The sequence below is a fragment of the Akebia trifoliata genome, chromosome 16, assembly GCF_017979445.1.
Source record: "Akebia trifoliata isolate Shusen 1 chromosome 16, ASM1797944v1, whole genome shotgun sequence".
Lineage (NCBI taxonomy): Eukaryota > Viridiplantae > Streptophyta > Magnoliopsida > Ranunculales > Lardizabalaceae > Akebia > Akebia trifoliata.
Genome location: NC_141390.1, coordinates 22983295 through 23010044, shown reverse-complemented (window position 1 = coordinate 23010044; position 26750 = coordinate 22983295). Strand labels below are relative to the sequence as shown.

The 26750-nt window shown below is 33.0% G+C and overlaps 2 protein-coding genes and 1 pseudogene across 5 annotated transcripts in view; 2 read left to right on the top strand and 1 right to left on the bottom strand.

The window, feature by feature from the left end:
• Window positions 1-207: 207 nt before the first annotated feature.
• On the top strand, window positions 208-790 carry LOC147382919 (putative invertase inhibitor pseudogene; annotated as a pseudogene).
• Window positions 791-8616: 7826 nt separating this feature from the next.
• LOC147382918 (uncharacterized) lies at window positions 8617-23554 on the top strand. Of its 4 annotated transcripts, none has more exons than XM_086428827.1 (26): window positions 8628-8828; window positions 9159-9351; window positions 12982-13199; window positions 14269-14374; window positions 14491-14592; window positions 15857-15916; window positions 15993-16071; window positions 16344-16491; window positions 16895-17018; window positions 17200-17380; window positions 17702-17730; window positions 17894-18042; window positions 18758-18860; window positions 19020-19115; window positions 19230-19285; window positions 19385-19508; window positions 19828-19890; window positions 20027-20086; window positions 20180-20341; window positions 20579-20652; window positions 20753-20846; window positions 21691-21827; window positions 21931-22011; window positions 22175-22280; window positions 22973-23088; window positions 23257-23554. In XM_086428827.1, the coding sequence occupies exons 2-25, from the start codon at window positions 9178-9180 to the stop codon at window positions 23054-23056; spliced, it is 2610 nt and encodes an 869-aa protein (XP_086284953.1). In that variant the 5' UTR covers window positions 8628-8828; window positions 9159-9177; the 3' UTR covers window positions 23057-23088; window positions 23257-23554. The 4 variants fall into 4 exon arrangements, 3 of the variants coding, with proteins under 3 accessions (XP_086284953.1, XP_086284955.1, XP_086284954.1); XM_086428829.1 differs by having other exon boundaries at window positions 9156-9351; XM_086428828.1 differs by lacking the exon at window positions 8628-8828 and having other exon boundaries at window positions 9001-9351.
• Window positions 23555-24137: 583 nt separating this feature from the next.
• LOC147382917 (uncharacterized) overlaps window positions 24138-26750 on the bottom strand; it is a 25420-nt gene continuing 22807 nt past the window's right edge. Inside the window, exon 19 of the mRNA XM_086427241.1 lies at window positions 24138-24191. Within this exon, the coding sequence (XP_086283367.1) occupies window positions 24138-24191 (54 nt within the window). The remainder of the gene's footprint in view (window positions 24192-26750) is intronic.

The window sequence follows — 26750 nt, the reverse complement described above, 5'->3', positions numbered from 1 at the left end:
ATTTAATGGGAAGATTTCATTCGTATATATATGCCAATTAGATTCTCATATATAGATATAGAAATTATAAAGTTCAACTCTCACACAATAGAAACTTGCTAATAGTTGCTTTATAGAAATTTCTATTCTAACATCAAAACAAAAGACTTCAAAGCTATAAATTTCTTACGTCTCTGCCTAGCCTTCTTAAGCTTATAATTCCTAGACTTAGAATTAGAATTCTTAAGAAATGAAGACAACCCACTCTTTTTTATCTCTCTGTTCTTCTCTCCTCCTCCTCTTTCTTCTCGCTCACTGTGTTAAAGGTGCTGATGATCTCATCAGTGATACTTGCAAGAAGACTAATGAGGCTGACCCACAATTTAACTTCAACTTCTGTGTGAATTCTCTACAAGCAGATCCCTATAGCCACAGTGCTGATCTTGAAGGGCTTGGTGTTATTTCAATCCAGTTATCTTTAGCTAACATGACTTTTGTTGAAAATAGAATTCAACAGCTTTTGAAACAGAAAGAAGGAGATCCAAGGGTCAAGAATTGCTTAGAAAATTGCTTGCAAATTTACTCAAATACAATTCCTAATGTCAAGAATGCCATTGGTGACTTCAAGTCAAAGCTTTATACTGATGCTAATGTGAAAATGAGTGCAGCTTTGGATGCTTCTGTAACTTGTGAAGATGGGTTTGGTGAGGTGGAAGGTTTGGTGTCTCCTATGGCAAAGGCGGATTATAACGTCCTCCAATTGACTGGGATTAGTCTCTCTATCACCAAGTTGCTTAGTTGATCTGTCTTTTTTTTTTTTTCATTCCCCCCAAGTGTGCTTCTTTTAATTTAAATAATCAGTATTTTTTTTTTTTTGGTTTCTTTATATTTTGTTTTTGATCTTTGATTATTCAATCGGCCAAGACAATTGCATAAGAACACACAATCCCAAAAATAAAAACACTCGCCTAGACAATTGCATAAAAACATGCAATCTCGACCGTTAAAAGAAAAATACTTTCCTTATTACGTTAACTAGAAGGGGCCATGTGCAAACTTATATGCATCTGAAGGGTTTTTTTGTAATTTAATATATTAATTAAAAGCTGGTTTTGAAGATTACATTAAAAATATATATATATATATATATATTTGTAATTTTAAAAACTAACCAACAAGATTTTAGCAACGTAGTATTGCAATTTTTGTTTTTTTTTTTTAATTTTTTTTACGAAAATGACCTTTGACTATATTAAGTTTAAATGTTAAAATAAGAACATTTTTCGATTTTTGGAAGAGTACGCATTGAATGCACCCAGGGTCGAGGATTGAAACCCACCTCCCATGCTTCAATACACACTACATAAGTCTTAATCCAAGGAAATTTTTAAAAGAAAATATTTTACTCTGCCTACTCTCATTAAAATAGTAAAGGTAAGGGAAGTTCCTGGACCATCAATAAAAATGATGCTGTCACAGTAGATCACAATATTTTAGTAACTTGTATAAAAGAGGTTTAAATGTTATTTTCACTCTTCAATTTTAATTTTATATTTTGGAGTTTGATGAGCTCAAAAATGAATTTTTTGAATTTAACTTTTTTCCATGAAATCTAGAGGGCTGAGAGCATCTCCAAAAATAATTACCTAGGATAGTAGGAGAGGTGAAGTCGGGTTCAATGGACCAGAATTCGAATCTGTCATGGGATCAACATTCCTCGAGACTTACCAACTTAGCAAAGGTGCTAATACACATTTTATTAATATTTATCTTGAAGATAAATCTCGATTTTGCACCATCGTTGGTGCATATGAAAGAATTTGGATTGAATCCCAACCCTACACGTGCAGGAGTTAGCGGTGCTTGGAAGGATAAGAGGGCTAAATTATTTTTTAGCACAGCTCGACCACAATGTACCTGCGATCTAGATCAGCTCAGCTTGGCTGAACAAAACGGATCACTTCTTAGAATAGGAGAGTAGACGGTAGGGACGAACTCAGCCATGCTTCCGATGGGACTAGGAAAGCATCCCAAAAATCACAAAAGGCTTGATTGTGTTTATCTCGTTATTTCTAAATGGATAACTTTCTATCTTACTGAGGATTTCCCTTACTGAGCCTAATGATCCAAAAAAAAAGGATGACATGTCAAGGAAGATGATTAAGGAAATGGATTTACCTATAAATAGAAGAGGAAACTATACTAGAAAGAAACTTGCGTAGTGTTTTAATCCTATAGCCATTACTTACTGCAACTAATATACTAACTTGAACGTCGAAAGGTATTTGGCTGGTACCACACCAATGCTCCATCATGATAGAAGCAAACATATTCACCATTAAAGCTAGCGTTGAGGTGTTCCACAACGTGAAGAAACCCTATATTTGACGGTCCAAGGCCGTTGATTTTCAAAAAATTCGATGGACCAAGGCATCAAATTCTCATTGTCAATTTTTTTTCGACTGATTGAAACCGTCGAATCAATGGAGGTTGGGAGAAATTTGATGGCTCTAAACCACTAAATTGAGGAACATCAAAATTTTCTACTACCATGGGCCGTCGAAATTCGATTGCTTATCACAAAAGGGTTAATTTTCACGGGTCAAAGAATCCAAGTCTAAATGTTTTGGTGAATCTTATTTGAGTTGATGACATATTCCTCGACCGGTGGTCTTTTATAAGAAATTGATAGAACAATTAATATACCATTAGTTTTCTATGAAATATCATTCATCTTTAATCTTGGCTATCGATGACAAGATTATTTTTCCATGATTTGATTAATTGCTTTATATACTCTAATTTTTCAATTAATTGAAATGAAAAATAAACAAGTATTGTAAAATATAGAGGTATGGTAAGGGTTGCAACTTGGGGTGTGTAGACACGTGATTTCGTCATTACGATGATCACATCTACAATGGTTTGGAGTCGCCACCATTCATTTTTGTAAGTGGGTGTGAATGGTCACCCGATGTGCATTTTTTTTAGAAAATGTGACATTTTTGGTATTTGGTGACTCTCGATGGATAAAGATGAATCAACCCTTGAGATTCGGGTAAGCGGCTCGGTTGGAGAAAAGGGAAGGTGTTAGGCACCCTTTTCTCCCCACTAGATAGTGGTAACCTCAACTCAACTCGGTCATTTTGATTAAAAAAGATACGAAAAACGATGTGCCACGTGTTGTGCATTTGTACCCTAGATAGGGATTCATTTTCGGCTTGATCATAGGGTCATTCCATTGATGGAAATGACCCTTATAGACCTTTAGCCTTGGGGTCCATTCATCCTAAAAAATAAAATGAAGGGGAGAGGGTGATAGAAGAGGGATGAGGAGAGGGTGTAGAAGAGAGAGGGGGAGAGGGTGTAGAAGAGAGGGGGGGATTGCCTTGAACCCACCTTGTATCTTCTTTCTTCTTTTCTTCCTCTTGAGTCCTTAGTATTTTATGAAAATACAATTCTTGTATGGTTGAAGGAATAGAGAAGAGATGATGAGAGAGATGAGTGAAGTATAATATATATATTTTTTTATATGAGACTTGAGGAGGATTGGTGATGGTTGTTAGTAGTGAGAGTTGGAGAGAATTTTGTAGTGAAAGTTGAGGGCCATTTTTGGGAAGAGGAGGAGAGTATTTATAGATGTTGAGGAGTTATTTTAAGGATATAATGGGGTGAAGTGAAGAAAAAGGGTAGAATGGTTATGAGTTTGAGAGAGAAGTGGGTGTAATTTAGAGGAGATTGGAGGGTATTTAGGGAAGGGGGGTTAAATGGACGAGTTTTGACCCAAATGGTTTGGATCCTACCCAACCCATTTGGGTGGAGTGTTTGGTGAGGTGAGTTTAAGATGGTGGTTGAGATTAAATGGTATTTGATTTAAGAGAATGGAGGATTTAAAGAGGTGGTTGATGATATTTTGGGAGGGTGAAGGAGATGATGCCATGTGTTAAAGTGGGTGGAAATGAAGGGTTGGGATATGTTGATGGGAGAGGTTGAGTGTTTGACTTGAGATGATGGTGTAGGTTTAGGTTGTAGATGTGGGTTTTGTAGGGAATGATGAGGGTAGATTAGGGGAGGTATAGGTTAGGGGTGTGGGTAGATGTGTTTGATTTGAGAGAAAATGTGATGGGTTGATGTGTGGGTAGATGAGATTTAAATAAAATTAATGGGGTAGGTAGTTGGGTGAGGGAGGTGAGATGGGGTGATGACAAGTGTCATTTTTTGATGATAAAAGAGTGATTGGTTGATGTAGGTTGTGGTTTATGGGTTAGGGTTGTGGGTTGGATAATGAATTGGATATGATTAATGATTTGTGGGCTTTGTAGTGTTGGGCTTGGGTTTTAGAAATGGTTTTGGGTTTTAGGGATTGGTTGAGGCGGAGCGGTGGTAGTAGAGGAGGGGTAGGCATCCCAAGTCTCACATTTTTAATTTTTCAAATTTTTTAAATTTTTGCAATCATTAGTTTGATCAAAAATACCACGTGTTGGCGAATCGGGCTTTTTAAGCCCGTTGGTGAAATTTATCAAAAATTTGGGGTTTTTTAATTTTGGAAGCGGAGCGGTGAATATTGGTAAAGCGTAAGGTAGGCCGAGTCCTTTTGGTGGGCCTCCTAAACCATTGAGAGGTCTTAGGGGCCTCGGTTTGGTAAAAATGTCACTTTTCAATGACTTGGGCCCTTAAGGCCCGTTGGCCCATTTATTTGGAAAATCGATATTTTTGGGCCCTTTCGAGAAGTGGCCCGTTCAAATTGAGGTGTCTACAGGGTGTTAGTCTGAATTCAACCCGATTAATGGGCTAGCTTGGGCCGAGTACATATAGAAGATGAGTTAAGCCTAGATTAGAATATTTCAACCCGACTTCAATTCAGGTGAGGGATTGGTCAACCCAACTCAACCCATACCCGAACTTGAACCCAAACCCGATGCCCATATACTAATGTATATATAAATAGTTTTATACTAGTTATATATAAAAAGATTAAAATTTTTGGATTCCATCTTATTGTTATGACTTGTGAACAATTAAATATTATTAAAGTGGGATTTTGTTTAGCATTGTTTGTCTGACTATTCTCTCAATGATGTATTTGGTAATTGTACGTGATTTTATTCAATTGTGAGTTTATTTTTTTATTTTAAATTTTTTAGATATAAAATTTAGTTACTAATGAAAATGAAATTAGGATTATTCAACCTGCCCAAAATTACCTAACTTTGGCTAACCCAAGCTCAACCCGATTTTAGAAAATCAAGTAGTTCAAGTCCTATGACACAATGTGAAAAAAGCCCAAATTTGATGGCCTTAGGCTGTCAAATTTCATAAAATTCGACGGACCAAGAGGTCGAATTGGTGTCGAATCTTTCATTGTCAAATTTTTTTTTTCGACGAACTGATTATGTCAAATTAATGAACGATGAGAGAAATTCGACAGCTCTAAGCCGTCAAATCTGGGAACATCAAGAATTTTGACAGTCCTAGATCGTCAAAATTCAATTTTTAAAATTCACGGGCCTTAGCCCGTCAATTTTCTCTATAGAATTTTCCAATTTTCACATAGTGTGGTTGGATTGACTTGGGCTTAGGTTAGGGTTCTACCAATTAGGTCGAGCGTGGGGTTACCCTCCAACCCTTCCAAGTTGGAGCCCTAGGTATGATGGGTTCCACTATCACATGGACACCCGGTTACCACTGAAAAAGAGCTTTGACAATTTAGAAGCATACCCATTTGGATCTTAATGCATTCCAAATTGATGGCCTATCCTTGATTGTGATTTTCTATAATAAATTAATAAAATGATGAAAGTACCCACCTCTAGATAAAAATCCATTTAATTCGTCCCAGATATCATTCATCTTCACTTTTGATATAAGTGAGAAGATTGCCTCTTGTTCTCTGCATGATTTGATTATTTATTTTATTTTCTTTAATGTTTTGGTTGGAGAAGGTTTTATCGTCCAATTAGGCAAATTGTTTTTTTGAAAGAAAAAAAAATATCTATTTTTGCAAAAATGAGCAATCATACACAACAAATCAATTTTTTTTTTCTCGAGAAAATCATTTCCTATGTTGTGAATTTTTAGATATATATTTAAAATGAATACGAAGAAATTACAAAAAATTAAAAATAAATAAAGAAGAAATAACCAAAGAACACAAGGATTTACAAGATTCCATAACGATGTTTACGTCAAACAAATAGAGTATCTTGAGAGGATGATCAATAGCCATCTCCTCTTACTTATATGATTTATAATAACAAAAATGCCCTTAGTACCCTAGCCAATCAAAAACACTCCAAATGACTCCGATTCTAGCACCGAGACTTCGAAACCTCTCTATTATAGTTAAACAAGCCAGAACATAGAAAATAACACACTCAGGCTATGAGAAGCCCAAAATTTGAACAAATTATTGAAACTTGACAAAAAAGACAATTTGGTGACCATACACATCAAGTGACCTCCATTTTTTATAAAACCATACGAATTATCAAATTTTGAAACGTAAAACCCAATGACTTAGGTCTCGCAATGACCTTGGTGTATGCCATATCATGTTTCACTTTGAAAATGAGGTAAGGAAAACCCAAAATGCTTCAAAAAGACTACCCTTAAAATATCGAAATGAGATTTCTGCTCAACTGAGGCTAAAATAGTTGAAATTGTATAAGTATAAAATTTATAAATTTATTTAAATTAAAAATAATTATTTTTATAAATTTTTTAATATAAATTTATTATATATATATTAAGGTATTCTCTTCATTTTTTATGCATTTTAGGTGCATTATCAACATTAAGGGTATTATGGTCATTTTACCAGAATCTAACAATAAAAAACTGTCAAACGAACATCCATTTCGGATTTATGTATTTTTATAACGAACAACCTTCTACTGGATGTGATTTTTCAGGCTTTGGACTTTTACTTCTTCTAGAAACCAACTTTTGTAAAGAACAAACCCTTAGGCTTTGAGCTTCAAGAGCTAGTTTTTTTTTTTTTTTCTTTTAAGTTAAAAAAGCCAGAAAAATGATGTTCGTTTGATTTTTTTTTTTTTTGTTCCAATGTATTTCAATTGAAGCCTAAAAGTAACTCCTAAAAGAAGTCGTCCAAGAAGGGTCTTCAAATAGCTTTTGTGGGAAACCAAAAACGTAAAATTAATGATTCAAGTGTAGTTACCAAAATACCCTTCATCTTTAATCAAATTTCCAACCAAACTTAATCTAAAAAAATGAAATGAGATTATTAAAATATCCTTCATCTTCTAAAATACCCTTCATCTTTAATCAAATTTTCAACCAAACTTAACCTTAAAAAACAAAAGGGAATTATCAAAATACCTTCCATCTTTACTTAAATACTTTTTATCTTTAATTAAATTGTCAACCAAACTTAACCTTAAAAAATGGAAAGAATTGCCAAAATACCCTTTATCTTTACCAAAATAACCTTTATTTTTAATCAAATTTTCAATCAAACTTAACCTTAAAAACTAAAAGGAATTATCAAAATACCCTTCATCTTTACCAATTACCAAAATACTTTTCATCTTTAATCAAATTTCCAACCAAACTTAACCTTAAAAAATAAAGGAGAATTATTAAAATACCCTTAATCTTTAATCAAATTTACAATCAAACTTAACCTTAAAAAATAAAAAAATTATCAAAATACCCTTCATCTTTACTACCAAGACCAAAAATAATTTATCATTATTACTTTATTATCAAAATACCCTTCATATTTATGTGGATGTTGGATTGTATATTATGCATGTATTTTCTTTATCATATATTCATTTTTAAGAGGAGATGCTAAATAAATTTTGATAGAATTATAAATTTTATAAATTTATTAAATTGAAAATAATTATTTTTATAATTTTTAAATTTTTTAATATATATATATATATATATATATATATATATATATATATATATATATATATATATATATATATATATATATATATAATGTAATTATGTATTTATTAAGATATTCTATTCATTTTTGTGCATTCTAGATGCATTATCAATATTAAGGGTATTCTAGTCATTTTATCAAAATTCAATAGTAAAAAGTTATCAAACGAACATCAATTTCTAATTTATGTACTTCTGTAACGAACAAACTTCTGTTGGATGTGACTTTTTAGACTCTAGACTTCTGCTTCTTCCAGAAGCCAGCTTCTGAAGTTGGAGTTGGTTTCTATAAAGAACAGACCCTGGCCACTAGTCCACTACATGAAAACGTTTTATTTATCGGGTGAAATTTAATTTGTTTAACCAATTTTAATTAAATAAATTATGAAAAAGGAACGCAGAACTCTTTCGATATTGAGCTGATGTGTAACTGTGTTCAAAACCATAGATGTTTTTCACTTATTTCTCGAGGATAGCATCTATGGTTTTAAAAGTCCCATTAGCATTTTTCTATTTTTAAACATTGAAAACCACATGCCTCCCCACGACCCTACCCATTAAGGGCCTGCTAAGTTGACGCTTAAGCTTCACGAGCACTTAAACCACGATGCCAGCAGGACCTTACACACTCACCTTGTGCTATAAGACCCGCACCTTGAAGTGAGAATTTTGAAACATTGAAAATCACAAGCCTCTCTTCTTTTTTTAAATTAATTCTATTAACTTTAGGGTTTGTGAACCCGATTACGTGTCGTACAAGACATTTTTGTGGGCAAGAGCATCAAATTGTATGTAGAATGAAAACAGCAAATTCAACCCCTCATCATGGTTGGAATTGGTGATCTTCACATTTCTTGTATAAATTTGATACGAGAGTGTTCACCAAATCCATGTTGTTTCAAGGTTTTTTAGTGTTCTGATCTGCTTAGGTAATTTGATACGTTTTTGGTAAATCAAACTTCTCTCTACAAATTTTTTTTTTTTTCTTTCTTCTCTGGTGCTTAAGTAGTCTAATTGAAGTAATTTAATGATTTCTCTAACAGTGTTCTTTTTTTTTTTAAAAAAAAAAAAGAGATAAAACCTATATATATATATATAGTCGAGATTTTATCGATGAAAGCGTTCATATTTTTGCTGAAATTTATCTCAAAAATCGAAAAAGAGATAAACTATTTCTTACATTAATCTCCATTTGTCTCTCAAAACTGAAATAAATAAAATAAAATTTGAGGTAATTGATTCAGTGAAGTTGTTAGTAGAACATTTGATCCATCGAAGATGCGAGTAGCAGTGATTGGAGGAGGGATCAGTGGATTGGTATCGGCTTACGTTCTTGCGAAAGCTGGGGTTGATGTGGTGTTATATGAGAAGGAGAATCACTTGGGCGGCCATGCCAAGACTGTGACCATCGATGCTGTCGATTTAGATCTTGGATTCATGATCTTCAATCCAGTAAGTATTATTTCTCTGATTTATCAAAAACATGCTCTGAAAATTGTGAAATTCCCATTTTAGCATACAATTCCTTTTAATTTTGAAAATGATAAATCACCATTTTCAAAATTATTTTACTTAAAGTTGGTGGAAAATTATTGCTTTGCAAGTCAGGAAATTTTTTCCACACTTTTAAGTGAAATATTTTAATTTTCTGTTTTGGGAATTAAAAAAAATAGTTCGCTGAAATAAGATTTTTCACAAAAAAAAAAAAAAATTCCACCTTTTAAAAAATTTCTTAAATTTTATTTGTTGAATTTGAAATTTAAATTTTGTAGTTCATTAGTTAATTTTAAAAGCCTTTGATTAGATAAAAAAAAAGTTTGATTTTTAATTTTTTTAAAACATTTTAAAATTGATCTAAAGCATGAACTCTTGAAATTATTTTTTGCTCACAAGATTTGACATGTCACATCAACAATGAGGGAGAAAAATAAAATTTCCCGATCCGATCACCTTGTATCAGTCAAAAACATTATAAGATATGGAAATCTTTTTTTGCGTATAGAGCAATCTGAGATCCACCAATCATATGTACTCACGTATATTGAATGGCATTCTTAATTTACAAAAGTGCCATCATTAATTGTAAAACTAGTTTTGTATGTTTGACGTGGTAAGCACTGAAGAGTCTATGAGCAAAATGACTCATGCGATATCATAAGATTGTAAAAAATGAAATTCTATATAAATAAATAAAAAATTATTTTTTATCATTGAATTTTAATTTTAAATTTGGGTATTCAATAATTATTCATTTTTAATTTTTTGGATTAAATTTAAATTTTTTTTCATAAAATCTAGAAGAGTGTGGTGTTGTTAGATTCAAAATATGATGATCCATTTGGGTTTAATGACTCATTTTAAGATTTAAAATCTTAAAATTAAAGAGTTGTGATTCTCTAACTCAAATTCTTCGAGATACACAAGGAAAAATCAACGATTATTTACCCCCTTACCGCGTCAGACCGAGTGAAAATAATAAAGTCCGAAAATCATTACTGGCAGGAGAGAGAAATTTTCTCTCTTATTGGCGATGTCATGTGCGCCACATTTCAACAAATGGCTGTTTGCACACAGGCCCGTGAGGAAAAAATCAATCGGAAACTTGTGTATGGCTGCTAAGTGACTTGATTTTATATATTTTCTAATAAACACGTGTGTGGCAAGATTCATTGGATTTGCGGTCCAAGTGTCAAACGAATGACAGATTTGAAATATGAAAATAAAGATTTCTTAGAAGGAAATCAGGAATATCTTCCTAACCTACCTTTGGAATTTTTCTTTCGTTTTAAATTTGTAGTCGTTGGACATTAAAGTATCTTTCCCACGTCAGCCGTTGGATTTTATTCTTACTTTTGAAGTTCAAAATTTTGATAGTACCTGTCCTTTATATGACACGTGGTATATTTATGACATGCTATACTCTTAGGATATGTTTGATTGCATGAAAAATGATTTTTTTTTAAATTTAAAATCCATGAAAAAATTGTAATGAAAAATAGGTAAAGTTGGAAAATTAAATTCTATTCTTTGATTTTACTTGGATAAAATAAGGAAAAAATTAAATGAGGAAAAAAAAGAAAGGAGAAGAAAGAAATTGAGAGAAGGGGGAGAGAAAGAAGAAAATGAGTGGCGATGGTAACGATAGCAACTGTGGCAATGGTAGTGGTGGTGGTGGCGATGATGGTGATAGTAGCAATGGTGACGGTGGTGATGGTGATGACGATGACAATGGAAATGAAGGTAAGTGATGAAGAAGATGAGGGAAGAACGTGGTGGTGGTAGTGATATAGGTGAATGATGGAGAAGGAGAAGAGGAGAGAGAGAGAAAGGAAATGTAGTCGGAGATGGTGAAGACGGCGATGACGACGATGAAGGCAACGACGACGACGATGGTGACAATAGCGAGGTTGTGTAATAATGGTGGTGAAGAAGATATGAGTAAAAAAATTATGGATGAAAAATACGGGTGAATTTCACTTTCCCACCCACATGGGTGGGAAAGTGAAATCCATGTTTTAGTGGACTTTTTAATTGAGGTGGAAAATGAATTTCCATTTCTATGTGCAATTAAACACTTGAAAAATGCCATTTTTCATGAAAATTGATTTTTCACCATTTTTCATGTGCAATCAAACATACCCTTAATGATTATTTAGGATGAGTCCCGATAATATGACTTTCTAGGTGGCATATTCAATCGACACCACGATTCTCAAATTTGTCATATCAGGGAGTTGATTGAGTATGTCACTTGGCGAGTCATATCATCACGACTCTTAGGATATTATCTTTCTATTTTCAAATTGATGACATGTCGCTTGACCTTGGTCTTCTATTTTAAACTAATGAAAAATGACATCATCAATGCCCTTATTGTTATCACCACTAAATCATTGTCATTGTCGTATTCATCATTCATCATTCATCATCATCGTCTTATTCAAGGGATTGAAAATGATTAGTTTTAGAAAGAAAAAAAAATGATATTTAGATCATTTTAATTAGTCCATAAAAGATTGAATTCTAGAGGCATGCTTTCAATTTGAAACACGAGATATACCAAATATTCATCAAAATATAAAGAGGTGCTTGTCATTCAAATGAGGACCTCTACTCGTTTTAAATCCTATGTGAACCTTTTATCCTTAGTGTTAACTTTTTTTCCTATCTCGACTCCGCACAATATAAAATACTTGTCCTGTCTCGATTCTAATAAATATCGAGTTGATTTATTTGAATCATCTCATATGAGGAGTCACATAATTAAATTAGTGTAAAATTATTAATAAATATATATTTAATGAAATGATTATAAATTTTAGAGTTGCTATTGGCACCCTCTCACTTTTACACCCCAATTTCTTAAATTATTTAAGACACCTCAATACTCTTCAAATATTACAAAGGTTTGGCTTAAATTATGATCTCAACATCACAAAACATTATAATACTTGTTCAAATAATTTCAGTAGTTGTTTACAATTATGATTTAATTAAGCTCATATATATATCTTAAAAATTAATGTCGAAGTGACCTCAAGATCGGACCTCATATCACAAATCTTGACGTGAAAGTGGATAGGAATGATGGATGCTTTTTCACTCCTCTCTTGAGGAAAGCATTTATGGTTCCCATACACTTTCATGTCAAGGTGTGCGATGTGAGGTCCAATCTTGAGGTCACTCCAGCACTACTTAATCTTAAACCCAAAAATATAAATCTGGTAGATAGAAAGAAAAAAAAAATGTACTTCAATTGGTACCCCAACTTTTATTTATTCATAATCATTCACTTATTTTCTTTATTTTTAATTGGGATGCAATAAGTAAAAGTTGGGGTGCCAATAACAGCTTTTTAAATTTTTTTTGCCTATTAAAGGTATTAATTGATATTTCTCATTCACAAATCACAATATCTTAATTTATATAGATAATAATATTAAATCACCAACCATTTTTAACTTCATCGTATGATCTTTCTTCCCTATTTTTTTTTTAGAGATATCTTATAGTTAGGTTTAATGGTTCTTCTTTTGCATTAGTTACACAACACAATGATCATTGAATTGGATAATTGGACAGGTAATGTATCCAAATATGATGGACTTGTTTGAGGGTCTTGGAGTTGAAATGGAGACATCCAATATGTCGTTCTCTGTGAGCTTAGACAAAGGTGAAGGCTGTGAATGGGGAAGCCGAAACGGGTTGTCAAGCTTGTTCGCACAAAAGAAGAACCTACTAAATCCCTACTTCTATCAAATGATCAGAGAGATATTCAAATTTAAGGATGATGTTATCAAGTAAGTCATCTCTTAAACTTTGCCACAAATTTCACTGAATTAAATGCAGATTTTTTGTTTAAAAATATCGGGGATTAATTAGTTAAATCTTCTATTAAATGCAGATTTTTTGTTTAAAAATCGGTGATTTTCCATTTAAAAGAGAGTTAGAATTTCTTTGTGAGTCAATCTTGAGTGATACGGGTGGAAAGCATTATGGTTCTGTACACATCACCACATCAGCAAAGTGTGAATTGAGGTCAATCTTTAGGTCACTCGGGCATTATTCTTTCTTTTTATAATGACTTACATTAAATAGACTAATGATAAAATTACGTGTTGACACATACGCGGTTTGTACTTGGTTGACATGGCAAGTGCATGAACCGTAAATCTTTTTCCTTGTGCATCTCAAAAAAAAAGATCTATGGTTAATGTGCACTTGCCACGTCAACCACGTATAGATGGTGTACATGTTAGCATGTCATTTTATCGTGACTCTATTAAATATTGAGAGTTTTATGAAATTGGATTCGTAGTTATCATACTTTGCATTATCTTTTTTACGATTCTAGTAAATGGTTTATATATATATATTCCTTATGGGGGCATGCTCGGCACCCTACTATTTACCCTACGATTCTTCAACTTGTAAACATGGGGCTAGAAGTTTTGGAATGGGCTGATTTTTGGTGAGGATGATCTTCTCACCATAGAGATTATCCTCACCAAAAAATCAGCCCATTCCAAAACTTCTAACCCATGTAGGACAAAACACGTAGGGCAAATAGTAGGGTACCGAACATTTTTCATTCCTTATTTATGTTAATTTCAAATTTATGATGTAGTTGAATTGCTACGTTACAATTAGATGTTTCATTCTGCACATATACTACACCATGATGAAGACATAATCATCCATCCATCCATATGAATACCTCAAGTTGTGTTTGAAGTAATAGCCATACATTAGCTATGTTGTAATGGATTTGTAATCTTCTTGTCTCCCCATTGATTTAACTTTCATTTCTTTGCTAAATTTTGTTCTTGGAGCCTCTTTGACTACATTTCATTCTGTTATGATCATCAGGTACCTTGAAGATCTTAAGAGCAACCCTGACCTCAATCGCAATGAAACCTTGGCGCATTTCATCAAGTCACATAGTTATTCTGAATTATTTCAGAAGGCTTATATTGTGAGATTATTGAGCATTCATTGATTAATACATATGCATATTGTTGTTACAAGTGGTTTTATACTTTTTAGTCTTCTACTTGACCATAATTGTGTCTTGATAATGAAATTCTATAGGTTCCAATCTGTGCTTCGATCTGGTCGTGCCCTTCAGAAGGAGTAATGGGCTTTTCAGCTTTTTCTGTACTTTCATTCTTCCGCAACCACCAACTACTTCAGGTATGTTTCCCTTAAATTTTTAATTATTTTTTGGAACTGAAGTATCCAAGCCTCTTAGAGCATCCGACTTATTCTTGGGGCATGTCCAAATGTCCAATACCCTGCCCCTATATGTGCCCTTTTAATTAAATCTACCTTCAGATGGGATGAGGTTGGAGACAAGAACTTAATTATAGAAACAAAGAGAAATTGAACAAGGAGAATCAGTTAAATTCCACCAAAAAATTGTGTTTTAAGTACAAGGGACTAAACTATGTACAAACACAATTTTCAAATCCAAATTATCTACCTAGGACATCCTTTAGTTGCTCCTAATTTATAAGATTTCTCTCAGCTTTGACCTACCCACATTGGTAACTATCACATAAATGTCTCACCTATCCTTACAACCAGGTACGCGATTCCCAAACAGTCAAAAGAAATCCTTCCTCAATTAGAAGGTACAAAGTTCTAATACTTGTGTAGGAAATGCGAACAACTTCTCCTAAGAGTTGCCTAGAATGCAAGAAACATGCGAGTGCGGATCACCACATATAGATATATATGTGATACAATAAATAAGAAAACAATCAATATTTACTTGGTTTGTTATGTCTATGTCCCCAGATAAGAGATGAGAAAGTTTCACTATGTTTGGTAATGATTTCAGGGTATACTTACAAAATTGTATGTTTCCCAATCCAAAACCAACTCTCCCTAGCTTATGATTACAAAATCTTAACCAACTCATTTTCCTTCCAAAAATACCCTGTTTTCTCATAGCTGGATAAATACCAAATCAATATAAACATAACAAAATGGTTGGACCCGTGAAATATCGCTCCTTGGCATGCAGTTCCTATTGCCAACATATTACAAATCCTAAAACATAACAAAACAAAAAGGCCTTTAGACTTAACTCACAAGACTCAAAAGCCCAACAAACAGCACAAAACAAATGTCTCAATTAAAACCTGATCAATTTTTTTTTTGTTTTTTTGTTTTGTTTTGTTTTGTTTGGGTAAGCTGGACTTGAACCCATGACCTCAAAGTTATTTTGCAATGTGTCAAACCAACTGAGCTATGGGTCTATGCCCCCAATAAAACCTGATCATGCTACATCAAGATGATATCTATCATTTTGCCAAATTAGCATTGAGTAGTAGTCACTAGGCTTCACTACTTTGCAGTTTTCAAATCTTATTCTCATGTAGTTAGGCATGAGATATTATTCCCTCTAAGAATTTCAAAATGATATTTTTGTTTCTAAACTTAATTCTTACAGCATTTTGGCCATCCTCAGCAGCTTGCAATACGATTGCATTCACATACTTATGTCAATAAGGTACATTTTTATATATCTTTGCATTTTACAACATTGGGTGGAGTGATAACTCAGCTTAAGTCAACAAAACTAACAGGTCAGGAAAGAGCTGGAAACGAGGGATTGTCGAATAAGAACTGGTTTTGCAGTACAGTCTGTTTCAACATATAATGGAGGTAATTGAGCAGTTTTTTTTCCTCTTAACGGGAAGGGTTGAAATACACACACACACACATACATACTTATACATGAAGGTGATTCATCATGTCTTGAAGATTTAGTAGACTATAGTAAACATACGTTTTATGGAACTATGATTTGGTAAGCCCTTGAAAATGAAGATTGTATTTCATATTAAAATAGCTAAATAAATTGAAATTTGATGTATTTGGATTTCAAACTGAAAAAAGATATATATATATATATAAATTGTTTTTTTTTTTTGCAGGTTGCATTGTATCAGGCATAGATGGTTCACAAGAAATGTTTGATGGGTCTATCATATCTGTTCATGCACCTGATACTTTGAGTATATTAGGAAAACAAGCAACTTCTGAGGAAACAAGAGTACTTGGTGCTTACCAATACATCTACAAGTACGTTCTTTTCTTTTCTTGGATTGCATAGTTTCAAATACTTTGATGCTATTGATAAGAAATGTCCAACCATAATTTGTAAGAATCAGAACTCAGTGTCACTGCATTTGTTTATTAGTGTTGTATCTAGTTTATAAGTAGTTAGATATGAGGTAAATATCCAATTTTTCATATTTCATTGCTGAAATTTTTGGATGGTTAGAAGTGTTAAATATATAACCACTGATTGGTGATTGCTATTCTATACTTGAGGACCAAACCATTTTACAAGATTTGATGCCTTATCTTTCCTATTTCTTTGGTTGCTTTATAAAATTGAGTAACAAGAAATGAACAAACAATTCTGTCCTGAATTATCACTTGAAGTCTAAATGCATAATCATTGTATATGCTATATTGGCAGTGATATTTACCTCCATCGTGACAAAAACTTAATGCCCAAAAACCAAACAACATGGAGTGCATCAAATTATCTTGGAACCACATCCAATAAAGCATGTTTGACATATTGGCTCAATGTACTTCAGGTTTGTGACATATCTTCTTTTTGAATGTATCTTGTTTTGTGTGTTCTGAGTTTATTATATATTTGATATACAATTGATCTAACATTAGTATCCATAGACAAATAATACTCTCTTCAAACGAATTTTGTAACTCTTGCCTGTAATTGTAGTGCTCTAATAATATTGAATTATAAACTTGCAGAATATTACTGAGACTGGACTACCTTTCTTGGTGACACTCAATCCACCTTATACACCAGACCATACCCTGTTTAAATGGTCAACAAGTCATCCTATTCCATCGGTTGGTGCCTCAAAAGCTTCTCTTGAGCTTGATGGAATCCAAGGGAAGAGAGGAATATGGTTTTGTGGAGCATACCAAGGTGAGTCTTGGTTTCTTTATTGTATTTAACATAGAGTCGTACTGGAGTGACCTCGGCGGGGACACCTTGACGTGGTGGCGTGCAGATGTCCGTAGATGCGTTTTACTTGTATCTCAGAGAAAATGCATCTACGGGCATGCGCACACCACCACGTCAAGATGTCCCCCCTGTGTCTTCCATTGAGGTCACTCCAGCATTAATCCTTAAAAAAACATATGTAGATGATTGGATTAACTAGGAATATGGTTTTTTTTTTTTTTTTTTTGTTTCCTTTTTTGTCTATTGGACATTGGTTTACTTAGCAAGACACTTTGTTGACAGGCTATGGCTTCCATGAAGATGGATTGAAGGTAATGTTTATTGGATATATCCTCGATGTATTGTTTCTATTGGAACAATGATATGGTATTAAGCCAATCATAGTGATTCCTAGTTGTTTGATTTAAATTTATCATTAAAATGAAACTCATCATATATGTTGCAGCTCCTAAATAAAGTCTGGTTCTGTTGCAGGCAGGCATGGATGCTGCATATAGTGTTCTTGGAAAGAACAGTGTTCTTTTGAGAGACATAAAATATATGGTCCCTTCTCTGATGGAAACAGGAGCGCGCCTTTTTGTTACTAGGTTCCTTGAGAATTTTATCACTACGGGTTGTTTAATGTAAGTTTGTTTCTTGGTTTCAGGAATATAGCTTCTATTCATGCATTCTTTCTTATAAGATTTCAGAACATAATGTAGGAAAAACTTTTACTTGAAACATTGTTTTGGAGATATGAGTACCCTGCCTATACATTTTATTACAATTCATCACTATGGACAATACTTGGGAGAATGAAACTATGGATATCGTACAACTTTAATTTGATTTTAATGAGGTTTGAATCTGCATTTGAATGTTAAACTTTGGAATGTGAAATTGTGAGTTATCATTTTTTCTTTCTTGATTTATCTTATATTCTAAATTTTACGATATATTTATTTATTTGTCTATTTAGAAAATAAATGTTCCTGAGGCTTACACCTCAAGTCTTTAGCCAGTAAAATTTGACATAAAAAAACTGATTAGATATAAGGAATGCTGTAAGTTTGCTTATATTTATAGCGATAAGTGTCCAACACATGGTTGACACTGGTGACAATACAGACAAAAATGTAGTTTCTTGTTGCACATCTTATTCATACTTATTGGAGATGGTTTTGTGAATCTAACACTCCTCTCAGGGGGAAATAGAGAAATGGGTCATTAACACGTAAAGTCCCAATTTATGATGTATTTTTATTCAAGGATCATTTCGTGATTAATTCAAGTCCTTGCCAATTTTGACTCATTATTTACTTGAGATATTTGATCTTGAATGCATTTTGATATCTGTAGTTTATTAGAGGAAGGAGGAACAATTTTCCATTTTGAAGGGATCGACAAAAGTTGTTGTCTAAAATCTGTCCTGAAAATTCACAATCCTCGGTTCTACTGGAAGGCAAGTCCCTTCAAATATATTCATTTTTTCTTCTAATGATGACATGCCATTAGATGTGTAAGAAAGAAAATGTCAATTTTTATTTTTTATTTAAGTCACATTTTCAATACATATTGAAATACACCATGTTACTGAGAAGCACCAACATTTGTTTGATAGGTTGCTACAGAAGCTGATTTGGGCATTGCTGATGCATACATCAATGGTGATTTTTCTTTCTTAGATAAAGAAAAAGGTCTTCTGAATTTATTCATGGTAAAATAGTTTATCGTCCATCCCCATTAATTTGCAATAGAGCTTTTGTTGTCCAAATAAATTTGGCCATTGTTTACTTCCACAAATTTTCCTCGGTCTAATTACGTTCTGCAGATTTTTATCGCTAATAGGGATTTGAATGAGTCTGTTAGAAATCATAATAATAAAAGGTATTTTCTAAGTATTATTTTAGCTACAAAATCTATTAACAAATGTCTATTGGCCAAGAATAAATTTGAACTTATGCATTGACCAATTGTTGCCTACAGGAGTTGGTGGACGCCATTGTTTTTTACTGCTGGAATTGCATCTGCAAAATACTTATTTCGGCACGTGTTAAGGAAAAACACTCTCACGCAAGCTCGTAGAAACATCTCCCGTCATTACGATTTGGTATGCTTTTATTCATATATATATATATATATATATATAAAGTGCAAGAATTTAATTAAAATTTTACTTAATAATGAACTGAATTTATGTCTATATAGAAGAACCTTAGGAACTAAAGCCTTTTTTCAAATCTCATTGAACATATCAAGGTTTACTTCATGTCACTAGTGATGGTTTCCTTGAGTACTCCATCTTGACCATATTGTTTCTTCTTGTTCACTTGTACTTTTCATCTTCTTGACCATTTTATTGCCGCATTTAATTTGATTACTTTTCAATAAATCTAACAGTTTTTCTCCATATTTTTTTCTCTTTTTAGAGTAATGATCTGTTCGCTCTGTATTTGGATGAAACAATGACTTATTCCACTGGAATATTTAAGGTTCATCTAATGCCCTTCTGATGAATTTATCTTTAACAATACATTAATGCAATTTGAGTTTTCCTATCTTACATTTTATATACATTTTACATAATTTATATGGTACTAACTTTAATGTGTGTAAATCATTTGATAGACGGAGAATGAAGACTTAAAAGATGCACAACTAAGGAAATTGTCCGTTCTGATTGAAAAGGTTGACCTTCACCAACAATTTCATCAAATTGTTTTTTTCTTGGATTAATCATGAGCATGAGATTTCTGATTGTGTGTGTGTGTGTGTATCTAGGCTAGAATTGAAAGCAAGCATGAAATTCTTGAGATTGGCTCTGGTTGGGGAAGCCTAGCTATAGAAGTTGTGAGACAAACTGGATGCAAATACACCGGCATCACCCTATCTGAGGAGCAACTGAAATACGCAGAGATGAAAGTGAAAGAAGTTGGACTTCAGGTGTTTGTCAATCTGTGTATCACATTATAGTCTTTGTATTTCATTGATGATATTTCGTAAGAAGTCTCACTTACATTGGTAGATCACTTCAGAAGCATTTAAAGCTAAATCGAGATAACTATACTTCCCTCCTAGTACAATACTTAGAAGTATAAAATTAATTTTATTTTGGGATAATTATGTCCAAAATTTTATTTTCCTGCATTTATGTCTAACCCAAATCACCTCTACTTTCAGGACCGCATAAGGTTCCTTCTATGCGACTATCGCCAATTGCCCAAATCTCACAAATACGACAGGATCATATCTAAGTGAGTCCTGGATCACCACTAAATCTCTATCACCATTTAACATGCTGAACTAAATTTTGTTGGCAAAATGACATTGCTCTTATTTTTTTTATTTTTTAAGTGAGATGATAGAACACTTAGGTCATGAGTACGTGGAAGATTTCTTTCGATCTTGCGAATCAGTGTTAGCCAAAAATGGTCTCCTAGTTCTACAGGTAACAATGTTCCATTGGAGAAACTTTGTATTGTAGTATGGCCTGAACGACATGCCGCTCCTGAGATGGTGCATGAATGCCTTTTTTTTTATTCATTTGATGTCTAAAATAGCTTTTGGGTATGTTCTGTTGCAAGAGAGAACCTTATGGATGTTTAAGATTCAATAAAAATTATAGAAGTTAGATAAATAACTAGAGAATTTAAAAAAGAAATCACTAATGAGGAACTCCTCTTTTTTGTGATTTACTTCAAAACAATGTGATGTTTCAAAGGCCTTAACAACCTCTTGGGGGTAGCATTCTCTATAAAGTGCTGATAATTTGACAGACTTTTGGCCTGACGCTCACTGACATGAAAGAGCATAACTTATTAAAAAAAGACAAGAGAAAAAGAGAGTTTCTCCCTCCTGCCCATAGTGAAAAAATGAAACTTTCAGAGAGTTGATCACCTTGTGACATTCAAAATCATGATCAAATGAAATGGGGTTGTAGAGGATAAAATTACATGAACCTTAAAAACAAAAAAGACAAATATGTGGGCAGAGAACGGGCAAGAGAGAGACACTCTCTCTCTTTTTTTCTTTTTAATAAGTTATGTTCTTCCACATCAGCATGCATCAAAATTTCGTCCAATTATCAGCACTCTTCTCTATATATTAACTTCCATATAGTAATATATGTCTAAGGTGGTAGTGTCCTTCAAAGCCTGTTTGGATCTCCTTTTTCAAACCCAAAAAATATTTTTCTTAATTAAAGGAATTTTCTTAGAAACAAATTTATTTTGGTTCTAAACTGGTTATTTAACAAGCCCTTAATAATTGTTTGCTATGCTGGATTTCTGTAGTTTATATCAATTCCAGATGAACGATATGACTCATATCGACGAAGCTCAGATTTTGTAAAAGAATACATTTTTCCGGGTGGATGCCTTCCTTCTTTGAGTAGAATAACATCTGCTATGGTTGCTGCATCTAGACTCAGGTAAAACTTAACAATGCCATCAATATTACTAGATTTATATCATCTTCTCATCTTTATTTTTCTTTTGGAAATTTACAATGGTGTGAAAGTGTCCTGAATGCAGTGTGGAGCACTTGGAAAACATAGGAATACATTATTACCAAACACTTATGTGTTGGAGGAATAATTTATTGAAAAATAAAAGGTATGTTACAATAATCAAAATTAATCAATTCTCTGAAAAATAGGAATATTGTTCTTAATTGTTCTTGATTTTGATTTTGCAAATTATCCAACCAAATGCTGACTTTCATGTCTCATATATATAATTTTTAAACTCTTATATTGTGTATCTTCTTGGATTCCAGTAAAGTTCTTGCATTGGGGTTCGACGAGAAGTTCATCAGGACATGGGAATATTATTTCGTATATTGTGCAGCTGGTTTTAAATCACGTACACTCGGGGATTATCAGGTATTTATTTGGACTTACATTATTGCTTTCTGGTCATTTCTCTTGGGTAAAAAACTACTAGCTTCTACATTCTTTAATTTACAAAATGAAAAAAATGCACATTAAACTATATTTGAAATTCAACGATGAAAACTTCCGATCTTATTTTTCCTTCCTGGTATTTTATTTGCTAGTTATTTCTTTGTTTCAATACTTTATCGATCATTTTAAATAATATTTTTGCTGCGGTATGCTGCTCTTCATAATTCATATGTCAAAAACCCATAGGGAATATCTGCGTTTCAGATTTTTTATACCAAGAACTATGCAAAGTGTTGCCATATTAAACAATAAGAGTCAGAGGGCTATTTTTTATAGTTCATGGTTTCATAATGAGTTTGCACAATTTATACTAGATTACATGGTCACAATATATATAGTTAGTGGCAAAGTTAAAATTCAACAATTAACAATTTGAATCTGACAATCCAAATCAAATCATAATTTAAACAATGCGACCATGTTAGGCACATTATATATTTTTAATTTTTTTTGGAAACTATTTTGTATTTTTAACTCTTCAAGAAAAATCCATATTAAATCTTATAATACAACAATTCGAAAAAATCATACATTTTGAGATCCATTTTCTTAGTAGTTTTACAGAAAATGCCATAACTTGTACTATTATTTGACTTCCCGCCATGGTGTAGATTGTATTCTCGCGTCCAGGCAACCTTTCTGCATTCAGTGATGCATACAAAGGCATGCCATCAGCCTATCAATGCTTCCTCTAAAGATGGAGCCAGAGCCTTCACATGCGATAAAGGTGACATTATCTCTAATTGTTCATCTGTTGCATTGCTATGTGTTCTAGCAAAGTTTTCTGATTCATTGTTTCAAGAAGAATTAATTACATTTAACAAAATTTTATGCAGCAGTTGTAAATAGTGTTTACTTGTTGATTACATTAACACTAGTGCATTTATAATTTCAGTGTAAATTTTGGAGAAGACAATAGAGGGAGGGTTGCACAAGTCTTCTGAAATTGTTTTTGCCAAAATGCCAATTTCATTCCCATCAGCAAACTTCTTCCATGGTGAGATCTACTATGTCTATTCCTACCAAGTTGAATCTAAAACATTGTCTAAGACTCATTAACAGATATTGGTGATGTAATATATACAGTAGAATAAGGATTGCTAAAATCATCAAAATATGGTAAGACTTTTGGGGTATATTGTGTGCTAGAACAGAACATTCTTTCAATCTACCCCTAGGATGGCTTCGTTTAAGGGGGGTTCTGCAGACAATATAAGATAAGTCCTAAGGTCACTCCACAGTAAATTTATGGAAATGTGACCCAATATCAATATATATATTTTTTTTTGAATGGTTAATGTGACCCAATATCATTGGGCCATCAATGGTCAAAGTATAGGATTGACCTAAAAAGATATTTCATAAAGACAGACCTACCAGATTTCCCAAACATCATCTTAAGAAATTTATTATAGATGCTTTCAGGGGGGATATTGTGTGCATGTTTTTTTTTGTTGAAATAAACATTTAAAAGCTTGAAGAAAAAGAATAAAACAATGAAGAAAGAATGGCTACAACAAATGATAAAAACGAAAATTATGCAGAAAGCCCAAGACAAGTCAACCTACCTGTAGTCATTCAGATAACATTGGGTCAGACAACATGCATAGAATTTGTTTTCATGAATTGAAGGTGAAGACTCCGGCCTAGCTTGCCCTGCCTTGCCTCAGGATTAATGCGTCAAATGCAAGCAATCCTGCCTTTTTCACGCCACACTATTATTACTGTACAAGGGCAAATACAGGACGAAAAATGATTATGCCATTGTCAAGTATCTCAAGTACCACTACTATTATTACTACCCATCACACATAGATCAACCCAATTGGCCTACAAATACAACATTATTCACCACCAAGAAGCCGAACTACAGCTATATTAGTTGTACCAAAAAGATATTGAGATTTACTTGTATAAAGTATAAGTAGCTAATCATGAAGCCTTAGTAGGACCATCAAATTACTACTCATTTGCCACAAGAATCAGAGTCTGAGCCTTACTTCACTCGAGCAAAATAGGGAAAATATGGAAGAAGACCAACATGTTCATCTTAAAGAAACACCTTACTTGCCCATGTGATAAAGAAAAATGCAAAATCTAAAACATATGGACACAAGTATCGAGGAAAGAAAGCACCATCAATTAACTTAATTAAAGACAAAGTGTCTCTGATACTTTCTTATGTTTTCTTTTGGATTTATGAGGATTTTAAAGATATGAACAAAAGCAGGGTCGGAGCCAGGATTTTCTTCTAGGGGTTAAACTATAGTAGTCAACTCAACTGATGACATCGGTAACAGCTTTACCAAATTATTTTTGTGAGAATAACAAAAGGTAGTGAAAATATATATATTGGCCAACCCTAATCAAGTTTAAGGCCTTAAACCCTATTTTTTTTTAGGCTGGGCAAGCTGAGTTAGTGAGCAAACCCATCCAATTGTGAGTCCTAAGTGTTATCTACTGAATACTGATTTCTTATGGACAAAGAGAGATGTTTGAACAAATCCTAATTTTCAAATTGAATGTAATAGAAAATTATTACCTAAAAAAAAAAAAAAAATTGATTGAGACGTGCACAAAGGACTATCTTAAAATGAAATTCGCACCTTTTACGGTACCACAATCTATAGGCGTTCGTTCTACAGGATACAACAACCCACGTATCCAAAAGGGTACTCTAAATTGGAACGTAACTTCGAACTCGACGATGTTGCGTGCTCTCACAACAAAGAATAAAGATATACTGGTAGTCGAAAATAAAAATAAGATAGCAGAAAAATCAAGTCTGTTTTAAATCGACTAAGCATTGGATATAAATAAAGAGAAAGTGTTGGTTCCGAATAGACACATTGTGTTGATTCAGAATACACACATTGGTTCAAAATAAAATGTCTAGAATTTTTAAAAATTGGGTCTTGATAAATCCGAGATTTGCACCCCCTTGCACACATGCATTAAGGTTTTCGGACCGGTGGATCCAAATCTAAATTGGAACCTTTGGTTTTCTTCTTGGGCCCCCGTGTACGAGTGTGAGCCCGCCCACTCCTTCTATCCACATTAAAGCTATTAAAAACACAACTATTTAATAATTGCAAATCAATTCTTCTCTTAGTCGATGTGGGATTAAAATTATTCAAGACAAAACAAAACTTTCAACTAAACTTAAATAAAGTAAAAGCATAAAGCATAAAGTAAATATGGGATTGTATTACCCTATGGTTAAAAGATTGTTTTACCAAAAGGTTCAAACCTATTGAATATTAAAGGGTTTTTAAAATTCAAATCCTAAATTCTAACACTAAGAACATGGTGAAAAGTAATATTTCCTATTAACTTAGAATCTATGTTTACCGAGAGGTGAAGTGGCTTCAAACTTTTCAACATTCCAACAAATTATAGTAAGTGAGGTAGCTTATTTGGGTACTAAACCCGATCAATGTATTAGTCTGTTTAGGAGGCCTTTAATATATGCCTAAAACCCAACAGTCGGACGTAAAGTCTAACTCGTGACCATCTGATCAGGTATTTCTCTAAATAGTTGGAAGTGGGACCTATCTTTTCAAGCACTTTTTGTGAAAGCGACTTTAGAATTTAAAATAATATATTTTTTACGTACTAGATCCGACATTATTCAATTCCGTGGTGCAGAAAGTATTTTGAGATGTCACCTTTGATGTAAATTAGTAAAAGAGTAATTATAAAAGCATCCCATGAATTAATAAGGGCAACTCACACCATAGCCAAATTATTTTTTCTTAAATGGGTTAAAAGTTTTGGAATGATCTGACATTTTTTAGTAATGACAATCTCTATGATAAGAAGATCATCCTCACAAAAAATTAGCAAATTTTGAAACTTATAACCCCATTAAAACAAGTTCAAGAATCGTAAATCGTCCATTTTTTTGCAAAACTGGAGATTATCCTCACCAAAATCCAGCTCATTTTGAAACTTTTAACTCATATAAGATAATACAAATGGCTATGGTGTAAGTTGCCCTTATTAATTTATGGGTGCTTTTATAATTACTTAGTAAAAATATATATATAATCCAAGGTGGGCCATTCCCCCCCCCCCCCCTCCGGGCTCCGCCCTTGAACAAAAAATTTTAGTACTAGCATGCCTAATTTACCAGCGATCCGACATCATTCAGTTCCGTGGAGCAGAAAGTAGTATGAGATGTCACCTTTGATGTAAATTACAAACCCTTAGTAAAAAGGTAATTATAAAAGCACCCCACGAATTAATAAGGGTAATTATAACATTAAGTACTTATCAAAGTTACAATTAAATTTTAATTTTAAAATTAGGAGTTCAATAGCTAGCCATTTACACTTTGGATCAAGTCCAAAAAACAAAAAACCATTTTGAGATTTTTTTTAATCTAAA

Excerpts from the sequence above, each read along its gene's own strand:
- LOC147382918 (XM_086428827.1), top strand. The coding sequence starts at position 9,178 with ATGCGAGTAGCAGTGATTGGAGGAGGGATCAGTGGATTGGTATCGGCT. Across the intron at positions 16,492-16,894 it reads GCTTACCAATACATCTACAA|TGATATTTACCTCCATCGTG; the intron begins GTACGTTCTTTT and ends CTATATTGGCAG. Across the intron at positions 20,653-20,752 it reads TACGACAGGATCATATCTAA|TGAGATGATAGAACACTTAG; the intron begins GTGAGTCCTGGA and ends TTATTTTTTAAG.